Source organism: Pteropus alecto, unplaced genomic scaffold (assembly GCF_000325575.1).
Source record: "Pteropus alecto unplaced genomic scaffold, ASM32557v1 scaffold43, whole genome shotgun sequence".
Lineage (NCBI taxonomy): Eukaryota > Metazoa > Chordata > Mammalia > Chiroptera > Pteropodidae > Pteropus > Pteropus alecto.
The window spans coordinates 7,682,097-7,692,993 of record NW_006435764.1 but is presented as its reverse complement, the minus strand read 5'-3'; the positions used below and the strand labels follow the sequence as shown (position 1 = coordinate 7,692,993).

The 10,897-nt window shown below is 53.4% G+C and overlaps 1 protein-coding gene across 2 annotated transcripts in view; it reads left to right on the top strand.

Moving 5' to 3' along the window:
- The window catches only part of FADS2 (fatty acid desaturase 2), a 28,949-nt gene that overhangs the window by 11,955 nt on the left and 6,097 nt on the right, over positions 1 to 10,897 (top strand). For both annotated transcript variants that reach the window (XR_001516799.2, XM_006911218.3), the window contains exons 5-7: positions 1,978 to 2,103; positions 8,019 to 8,079; positions 8,501 to 8,577. Coding sequence is in view for 1 of the 2 variants with exons in the window: in XM_006911218.3 (XP_006911280.1) it covers positions 1,978 to 2,103; positions 8,019 to 8,079; positions 8,501 to 8,577 (264 nt within the window). In the remaining variant the exon portion in view is untranslated. The remainder of the gene's footprint in view (positions 1 to 1,977; positions 2,104 to 8,018; positions 8,080 to 8,500; positions 8,578 to 10,897) is intronic.

The following is a 10,897-nucleotide window of genomic DNA, read 5'->3' as shown; positions in this document are numbered from 1 at the left end:
CTGTCAGAAAAACGCCCCTCGCTGGGCCCCGCCCCCTCCTGCCCAGACCAAGCGGCCTCCGGAAGCTTCTCCAGCTCCGTCAGCCCGTCCCGGGCATGATGCCCATCTCCCTCGCTGGACGGTCACCTCCCTCCCCACTTCACCCTGGGGGCAGGCAGCATCGGCAGCACATGCTGAGGACACGGGTTGGGTCATCATTCCAGGGCTGGCAGGGCTTCACGGTGCCCAGGAAGGAGGGTGAAGGATGAGGAGAGCTTTGCCTGGCGAAGAGGAGTTGGGGAGAACCTGAGCAAAGGAATGACACGATCGAGCATCGCGTTGTCGTTAGGTCTGATCCAAGCGCAGGGACGGCCCCACCTCGCCGACTCCCATCCCCGTGCTGTTCACAGCTCATCTTTCTTTCCTCCTGTTCTTCATTCGACAAACGTCTCTTGGCTGATATATTCTGAACGTCACGCTTACCGGTAGCACGTCTCGCCCCTTCATTTCTTTGTGCCAGAGACTTTTCTATTTCATTCTTCCCAGGAATGTGGTTTCCTTTTGGCTAGAAAAGCTTATGTGTCGTCTGATTCCTCAGCCCTCTCAACTCTCACTCGTTGACAGTTTGATTTGCTCTGATGGGCTTGGAGGCCCGCCTGCTTCCTGGACCTGAGGTCACCACGAAGTCCACAGCGGCTCATAGCTGTTCCCGCCTGTGACTCTTGGTGTCCAGAGAACGTGTTTGTGCCAAAAGCATCTTCCAAGTAAAATATATTTTAGCAATTAGGCCTTTTTGTAGATGTCCAGACCCTGGGCCAAAGCCTTGGTCGATCCAGCAGCAGTTCACGGTGAAGTCTTGATTCCGAAGGGGCAGAGAGTCCTGTTTCTTTCTATGCATCACAGAGCACCTTTGTGGAGGGCCATGCCCTCAGACTGTGTCAAGAGCTTGAGCTGGCGAGACAGAAATTTGTGACCTGGAAATACTCATGTAACACTTCTTGTCTACGGGTTGGAACCAGGGAGCTCTTACCTGTTTGCATTAGTGGTTGTTGATTCGGTCCTCCCCACGGCCTTCCAGGCGTCACGTGACTCAGTTCTTGCACATTAGTGCCTGGCGTGTCTGGCTACTCGGTCGGCTATCTCTTGGCAAACTACCTCGTGGGCCTTAGTTTGTTTAAAAAAGGCTTTATTGAGGTGTAATTCACATACTATACGATTTGCCCATTTAAAGTGTATAAACCAATAACTTATGTTCAGATTTATGCAACCATAATATAATCACAATCAACTCAGGGGCATCTTCATCACCCCAAAAGAAAACTCATACCTCTTAGCCATCACCTGTCGACCATCTCATCCCTCCCAGGCAGCCGCGAATTTGTCTAGATTTCCCTAGTCGGCACATTCCATATAAATGGAACCATATAATATGTGATCCTTTGGGACTGGCTTCTTGCATTTAGCATGAGATTCTCATGGTCCGTCCATGCCGTAGCACGTGTCAGTACTTCATTCCTTTTTAAGGCCTGGCCAAACAGCGTTCCATTGTATGGATCGACCACATTTCACTTATTCATTTATCAGCCGATGGATATTTTGGTTGTTTCCACTTTTTGGTTGTTTCGAATAACGCTGCTGGGAACATTCGTGTGCAACTTTTTGTGTGGCCATGTTTTCATTCCCCTTGGGTACACAGGAAATATGCAGAAGATGAGGGCAGGGAGGCTCACGCCTGGTGTTGGCGGAGTGCAGAGGCCACCTCACACCTGCTGACGCACTCTCCATCACTGGCACCCCTCCCCCTCCATCACCATCTCACGACTAAGGAAGTGGGCCTGGAGGGATGGAGGACTTGCCTCCAGCTCGGAAGGTGGAACTGCATTCTTTCAAGAGCTCGTGTGCAGGAGGGTCTGGGAACTGGTGTCGAGCAGGGCCTGTCGCAGGTGCGCTCGAGCCCCCCGCAAACCAGGCTGCTCACTCGCGATTCTTCCCCTCCAGGGCGCTTCCTCAAACTGGTGGAACCATCGCCATTTTCAGCATCACGCCAAGCCCAACATCTTCCATAAGGACCCAGATGTGAATATGCTGCACGTGTTAGTCCTGGGCGAATGGCAGCCCATTGAGGTACAACGAAAGGGGAGGTATTAACGTGGGAGGTGTTTGGCCTGAGTGGGGAGCAGGGGAAGAATCCTGTAAGGTGAATCGTTGAAGCTGAAATTTCTGTGGAATGGCCTGACATGTAAATAATAGATGCAGCTCCTTGTAGCGTTTAGATGGCTCCTTCCCGTCTACCAGTTCCACCGGGCGGGGAAAAGCATGTCCTGGCTTGTTTCTTCCCAGGGGAGAAGGGAATCTGGTTCCAGTTGGCAGGAAGGCACAAATTCCAGGACTCAAGCTTGGTCCCCAAAGGCCAAGGCTCAAGGAAAGCTTATTTGGAAAGTCACAGTCTTTGATGCTGGAAGGGACCTTGGCATGGTCTAGGCCAACCTGCTTCACCAGTCGATGACAAAGCCGGAGTCAGCAGGAGGAGGGGATGTGTTCAAAGTCACATAGTTGGTGGCCATTCTAGGATGGGGAGGCCCCAGAACTGACAGGTAGCCATTTCTTTCTACTCTGCCATACCGCCTTATTTTAATCTCAGTACACATTTTTTATTATAAATATACAACATACCTATTATAAGCATTGAGCAGTCCATCACCTTAACCACTCGGCCACCTCGTCCATAAGCATTTAAATGGCACAGAATCATCCAGAACTTTAAAATGAGTCTCCTGTTATCTCCACCATCCCCTCTTTGCCCCAAATGTCATGTCCTTGAGGGTGACAGCTGTTGACAACACGCTGTATATTTTCAATGTGTGCATATATCTGTTTTTCAAAAACAAATGAAAACATAGATATTCTATTCTGCAACTTGCCACCTCACCAAACGTGGACCTCCTTCTGTGAATTCAAGTCCACTGGCATCTGCCTGGGACTGTCCTGTGCTCTGCTGTATTTCTATACGTAACGTAACCCACGCTATTTTATAAGACGGGAAAATTTGGTGTTGCTGATTCTTAATTTCCTTCTAATCAGAGCACCCCGATTTATTTGAAGATTGTCTACACGTAACACTTTTTTTTTTTTTTAAGTGGAGCCTCCTTGTGACAGTCTCTGTTACGGTTTAATTTAACAACAACAACAAAAGATCTACATATACGTTGCTTTTGGGAAATTGTTGATGCTGTCAACCAAAGTTGAGAAGGTCCTTGTTGCTTTCGTGCAGATCTTAGCCTCAGAGAGTGGGGCACAGAATAGGGGCTCAGCGGACCTTTGTAGGGGACAGGGTCCCGAATTTCATCATATTCCCAGCGGTGTCGGCACCCAAGGCTAGGAACTAGAGAGCCTGTTCCTCTTCTCTCCCGTTTCATGTCCGCCCAAGAGAATATCCGAGCAGAAACGTGATTTTTCTATGACGTCATCGATTCAGAGAAAATGAGCCAAAACTCAGAAGCCTATCTCTCTTGCCCGGTGGGGATCTTTCCTCTCCCAAAGTACATGTTTGCGTTTTTCTATGAAAGTCTGCCAGCTTTGACTAGAAGTACCTAGATGGTGGACTTGATTAACTTGGGGCCTTCTGAGAAGTGAAGATTAAGGCTTCCCTTTCTGACTGAGGCTTCATGTCGTAGAGCTGTTGGCCGTCCTGACAGTCTCTGTGTCCCTAACAACAAGATCTAGCGTCACCAACAACGCAAGCAAGAAGGCATCTCTCCTCCCTGTGTGGTGGCCAGTGAAATCTCTCCTGGCATCTCTCTGTAGATACTTCTGGAATGCTGCCTTTGGGCAGGGAATGGATGGAGGTTTTAGGGATCCGGTCATCCTGTTGTCGATGGCGTTTGAAAGACCACGGCCTGGGCTACGGTGCCCTCTGAAGTCCTCTCTCGCACTCACGGGGTTGGCGGGGGGGGACCATTTGCTTCTGGATTTCTGGAGCTGTGCCCTGATGTCCACAAAACTATACTGCCCTGGAAGGGACTTTGGTGACAGTGGGTCTCATGGTACTTGTCCCATGCCAGGCCCACATATCAAGGCCTCCCACCAAGCCCTGGGCAGCCAAGCCTTGGGTCTTGAGCCCCAGCCTCTGGCCTCCAGAGCAAGGAGGCCAGGCCTCTGGTCTCCAAGAACAACTAAATGAGCCAGCCCAGCCAGGCTGCTCCAAAGGGCCGCCCAGCGTGCAGAGATGCAGCAGGGGGTCTCAGCAGTGAAGCTCCTCTCCTGGTTGGTTTTCCGACTTCTGGGAGAGTTTTTTTGTTTGTTTTATGTAGCAAGATGTATTCATTTCCCCCACCCCACCCCGGGGGTGGGGGTCCTTTCATTTCTTTTATGCTTAGACAGTTCATACGTATTCTTTTCCATTCTTTTCAGTGTTTTATAGTTTCACTTTTGAACGTTTAACTTTCGCCAAATGAGATTTGGCTAAAATGATATCCTGCCTTCACATATGCCCTCTTGAACCCCAGGTCCTCGTCTGGGCCGTCTGTCCTCGCGTGGGACGCTGTCTGGATGACTTGGGCATTACGCCAGTCCATCCTTGGCACTTAATAACTCACCGTAAGCTTGTCATGGGCTGACATTCCTCTTCTAGAAAGAATTTACATTTTCTGTCTTCAACCTTTCTATCCAGGAATTAGGCATATTTCCTCATTTACTCAAATCTCTTTTTATATTTCTCAGAAGGGTTTTATATTTTTTCTCTGTATGTCTCCTGGATGTTTCTGTTTTAGTTTAATCCTGGATATTTTCTATTTTTGTCATATCGATTGTGGTTTCTCCAGTATTCAGGAAAGCCCTTGATATTTGGCTAGTTATCTGATGTCCAGCTAGTGTTCGCTTCTCTTTCTTTGCGATTCTAGTTATTTTTCAGTTGATTCTTTTGAGTTTTCTGGGTAGGCAATCATATCCTTGAAAATAATGAAAATTTAGTCTCTTTCTTTCTAATAGCGTCACACTCTTAGTTTCGGTTTAGGGTTTATGACATTATGGGAGTGTCCAGAACAGAATGAAATAGCGGTGATGTCAGTAGGGGTCTGGTTTTGCTTCTTTTTTTTTTTTTTTTTTTTTTTTGGTTTTTGCTATTTTGGTTTTTGGCCACGTGGTATAGGGGAATGGGGAGGCCATGACTCCCGCAGCGCTGTTTATGGGTTCTTGGAAGCTCTGAGTGTTTCTGCCTTCCTGGCTGAGATCCTGCTTTCCTGCCCCTCTGGGACGCTTTCCCTGCCCTCCACCTGTCTGGCCCTCCAGGCTTCTTGTTTCTGGCAGTCCTTTTGTGAACAGGCCAAGCAACCAATCCTCCCTGGAGGTGACCATGACCCTGCCCTTGGCCCCTGGACAGGAGGCTAGGGTCCTCCCGATGTGCACACGCCTGGCGTGATCGTGTTGCTCATTCTCTGTGTGTGAGAGTGTGCAGGTTCCCAGAGGCCAGGGCTGGGCTTGTGACAGCTCCCCTCCCCGACTCTGAAACAGACAAGAAAGTTCCTTGTCCTTTCTCAGACATTTTGTTCCAAAGCTAGAAAGTCCCCTGCACATGTCCCTGGCATCCAAGCCCATAATCTAAGCCTGGCCTTGTGGTCCATGGAGAGGCTGAGCACAAGAGAGCCAGCCTGGCCGGGGCAAAGGGCAGTGGACCTCCAAGAAGCTAGGCCACCGGGCTGGCAGTGCTGCCCCTCCCTCTGCCCCTGGCCTGTGTCTCTTGTCAGCCTCAGCTTGGGAACTCGTCAAAGCGAGCCCTGTGTGCCACCATCTTCTTCTTGGGGTCTGGACACAATAAGCCACCCATACCTCGCCTGGGTGAAAGCACCCTCTGTCCTCCCTGCATCTCCCTTCTGACGGCCCCGCCGCCCAAGCTTTCTCCCGGTATGTGGTGAGGACTCTCCTGGAGGAAAGGCGGTGTGGGGGTCCCAGTGGGGAGGAAGGCAGACTCTTACTGGGTGAGTCCAGGGGCCTGGCCCTGTGCTGAGCACTGCCTGTGCAATCCATACTTACCCGTGAAGCAGGAGCTATTAACAGACCCACTTAATAGATGGAATGACTAAGGCCGAGAGAGGTGAAATAACTTGCTCAAGGTTATAGCCAGAAAAGGCAGTGCCACCCTCCAAACCCAGGCTGTCTCTGGCTTGAAGCCAAGATTTCTGGGTCCTTTGGGGCCCTGCCCAGGGCCATCGCCTGGTGCACGCTAGGGAAATGTGTTTGTTGGATCTCTCCCCCTTTCTGATGAATTAAGAAGCCCGGTGTCCTCCTCCTAGCTTGGTACATTCTATAATACCTCCCCCATCCCTCATGACGCCTCGGTGTGTAGAGCTTGACCACCCGAGAGGGTCATCCTCGGGGGTGACAGAGATATGGTGGGAAGGGATCCTGTCCAGGGCTGGAGACGCCTGCACACAAAGGCCGGGCCTGTAGGCCACATGGTCCCTGGAATGCTGGGCAGCTGCCCTTCCCCCAGCCTGGCCACTTGGGGCGCACCCCCGGTGTGTCCCCTCTCCCCACCTCTACTGGGAAATCGTCCCAGGCTGCCTCTGAAGCCTCCCTGGCTGGGACCCCCTGCAAGGCCACCCTCAACTCTGGCTTTAATGACAGCAAATAGACACTTTCTGGGGACGAGTGAGATGCCCGCTGAGGCACAAGAGGCCACACAGAGCTAAGGGATTGATTCTGGTGATGCTTCATCCGGATATGCCATGATACCAAGATACCGGGGCCCCTCCTTTCAGGAGTCTACAGACCTTTCCTGTGATCTTGACAATGACTTCCCTCTGTTCCCACCTGGAGAATCGGGGCACTGGCCTGGACACCATGCAGGTCTCCCCATCAGCCTTGCTCTGATTTCTCGGCATTAACCAGGAATGGACACCATTGGAGGAAGGTGGCTCTGGCCTTAGGTGCAGGGAGGGGCGGCTGAGGGGTCATGTCCCGGGATCAGCGCCTGGTATTTACGCCCATGTTCTTATTGGCTCTTCTTAACAACCGCTGCTGCAGATGGGGCTCAGACAAGCTTAGTGAGCTGTGCAAGGCCTCAGCCTTGGCCTGGGCACCCCGCACAGCCCCACCCCCAGCATGGCAAGCAAGAGTGGGTGCCGCTCTGCAAGCAGCATCTTTCGGTCTCGGTCTCTAAGGAGCAGAGTGGGTTGGTCCCCACAGGGCTGAGCTTTTTAAAGGGCTGCAGGAACCCTGTGGGGCCTTGGCTCCCACACTGGCTCACGCTCAAAGTGACCCGAATAGCTTCATACAGTGAGGATACCCAGGCCCCAGCCTGGCCCTCCTCACGCGGAGTGTCCAGGCATCAGGCTGCCCTGATGGGTGGCTCTGATGGTGTAGGCTCTGATGGGAGGGGAACTGGCACCCTGTTCCCCTGAGCTTCTGGTAATCGCAGGAGGCTCCAAAGAGGTAGATGCTCCTAGTCCAGCGACTGTTAACAAATGCCCAGGCCCTTACCTGGGTACCTTCAGCCGCTGTGGGCTCCAGGGAGCTCCCCAACGTGACCCGGCAGCTTTTCTCACTCCCCAAGGGGTGGAGACTAGCCCAGGTGCTCCCTCTGGGTGCCTGTGCCCCCTTGTGAATTGTTCATTTGTGCATTCCCTCACAAAACATTTATTTAGTGCCTGTCACATGAGCTCTGAGTCAGCTTTCTTAGGTCCAGATCCCAGTTGGGCCCACTTCTCATGTGGCCCTGGGCAGTGACTTGACCCTGCCTCAGCTTCAGAAGTGCCAGCTCCTGGGCTCAAGGACAAGTGCGTGAGATGAGGCCTGCACATAGCATGGGGCTGGCACACTCAGCCAGGGCTGAGGAAATGTAGGCCACTGTTAGCCAGCGTGGCTGGGAGCCCAGAGGGCCAGAGGGGCCCAGCCTTCGGGGGCCCAGAGTGCAGATTGCCAGGAGACGGACAAAGGCCCCTTGAGTACGAGGGAGGGATGGCGGCTGCAGAGCAGGTGGGGGAGGGCCCAGGGTGCTGGGCCCCGAGGGTGGCCTGTGCTCACGGTCTCTACTCTCTCCTCAGTACGGCAAGAAGAAGCTGAAATACCTGCCCTACAACCACCAGCACCAGTACTTCTTCCTGAGTGAGTGCCGGGGTGCCCCGCGGCCTCGCCCTAGAGCAGCCGGCTGTCCCACCCGACACCCTTTTCAGATCAGAGAGAGACACTGAACGTGTTAGAAAAGGAGGGGCCACAGCAGCCACCCCATGCAGACCCCCTCCTGGCCCATCATACTGACAGGACACAGAGGCCCAGAGAGTCAAACACTTGCACCGTGATCCCTGGCCCGGGAGTCGGGGGGAGTGGGGGGCGGTGAGGGGAGGCAGGACTATGACTGCTATCTGCTCCCAGTCCCCCCGCGGGCACCAGGGCCCGTGGCCGCCTCTGCCTGTGAGCTCCAGAGCCGGGCACCACACTGTGTCCCTGCCCCAGCTCATCCCCACCTTCCAGCTGGGACTGGGTGGGATAGGATGCCTTCTAAGCTCCTGCATTTTCTCCCCTGCAGTTGGGCCCCCGCTGCTCATCCCCATATACTTCCAGTACCAGATCATCATGACCATGATTGTTCATAAAAACTGGGTGGTGAGTCGAGGGGCACTACTGGCCTGGGGTGCGGGGAAGGAGGGTGTCTGGGCGAGGTGCCTGCGATGTCCCGCCGTGTGCCTCCGTGGGGCCCCGGGCATCTCCTCTGGGGGTGGTTGCCTTGTCGTTCAGAAAGGGACTTGCTCAGAAGCCGGGGGGCAATTATGCTCCTCTTCTAAAGACCCCTTCACACATGCGGGGGGCGGGGGTCCACTGGGAGCCACCGCCTTTGCAGAAACCCCTCAGAAAGTTCCTGAAGGCAATGTGATGTGAGCCAAACTCGCCCCGCCCATCCTCGGCTCTGCTCCAGCCATCACCCTCTCATGTCCCTGTGTGGCCCCCGAGACCCAGGAACTAGGTCGCACGGCACTCTGGTTGGTACATGGAGAGCAGTCTGGTGGTGGCTGAGACAGCAGGGTATTAATTCGCCAAGACTGACTGAGTGGCGGTTTTTTTTTAACATCAGAACTGTGTTGTCTCACAGTCCAAGGCGGAGGCGTGGCCGCGGCTGGGAAGAGGGGTCTGGCCCGGGCCTCTCCTTGGCTTATGGGTGGCCACCATCTTCTCCAAAGGTCTCCACATCGTCTTCCCTGTGTGTGTGTGTGTGTGTGTGTCTGTATCTATGTCCAAATTTCCCCTTTTTATAAGGACACCAGTCTTAATGGATTAGGGCCCACCCTAATGACCCCGACTTAACTAATTACAGCTGTAGCAATCCCGGCTCCACATGAGGTCATGTTGTGAGGTCCTCGGGGTTAGGGCTTCAACACATGCATTTTAGGGGACGCGGTCCTGTTACCATAGGCAGAGCCTGCTTATGACAGCGGGATTCACTGGGACAGCGAATGTAGCAGTTATTGCTGGTCCTTTTTTTTTTTTTTTTTAAATCCAGTTTCATAAATGAAGATATTGAGACGCTGAGAATTTGAGACTTGTCCAAGGTGACACGAAGGGGGTGGTTTGGGCTCTAGAGCTTCCCCATACTTCAGGCACCCGTCTCTCCCCGATAACAATCCCATGTATTCTTATAGCATTTTAAAGTCCTCGAAGCGCTTCGTCCTATACCCCGCCTTTGAAAGTATGGGCGAAGGAGCCGGGCCTGCGGGTTCTGCTGAGAGGCCAGGACCAGACTCAGGGGCAGCGCGGGTTGGGGAGGAAGCATGACTCTGGAAGCCTCTGCCAGCCCTGCGCTGCGGAGCCTGTCCCTACAACCCACTTCTAGGACATGCTCCCCTGCCCGCCGCGAGCATTTTGTCAGCACTGAAATCTCGTTCCAGGAACAGAAGTCATTTAACCCTGTTTTGTGAACAGGCAGGTATGCCCTGGAGGGGCGGAGTTTCTGGAGCAGTTCTGTGGTAGGGACTCAAACCCAGATCTCTTGCTCCTAAGGTGACTGCTGTTTGCAGTGGGCTCACCTGGGCCCTGGAGCGGGTCGTGGCTGACAAGTCGTGGCTGAGTCCGATGATGCTGCTGGGGATATTTTAACCTGCTCTTCTGGCAGATGACTCCCGACATGAATATTTAATCCTTTTGACTGTGTGTGTTCCCTAAGGAACAAAGTGATTAAGTAGGGACAGCAGGAAAGGGAAGCAGACTGTACCTGAGAGGGATCCAATGGCAGAGCCAGGGAAATTGGATAGGGCCCCTCGGGCCTTTCAGGGCCCTCAAGGCAGTAGGGAGCCCACGTGGCCCTGCCCTCGCCTCTGCCAGGAAACAGGGTGCAGGCAGGGCGGGCGGGTGGGCCGGGCCTCCTGACTGTCCCAGACTTGGGCGTGGGGATTCAGGCAGATGGGACACAGCACCCCTCTCAGGGGCCGTGACCAAGTGGCTAGAGGCATGTGGTCTCCTAACTTACAGCAACAGCAGGCTTAGGTGCCAAGTGCTGCTGTGACCTGGGCCAGCGGTCCTCAACAGGGACAGTTCTAGTGGGCCTTTTGGCAATATCTGCAGACATTTTTGTCACAACTAGGTAGGGAGCAGGAGGAAATGGAGTGCTACTGGCATCTACTGGGCATCTAGCCAGAGAGGCAGCTCAACGTCCTAGCGTGCACAGGACGGCCCCCCACAACTAAGAATTATTCAGCCTCAAACGCTACCCGCATGGAGCTTAAGAAACCCTAACCTGGAGGAGAGGGGTTGATACATTCTAAGAACATAGAGGAGGGAGGTTTTTACTGCTCTGGCAGTGTTGCCAGCGGCCACGTCCTGGGGACACCTCTCAAGCCTCACCTTCCAGGAGATCTGCCATATCTGACACCATTACCCTCTCCTGAAGTTCTCCCTGTCAGCTTTCAAGTCCCCTCTGCTGGTTCCTCCACCT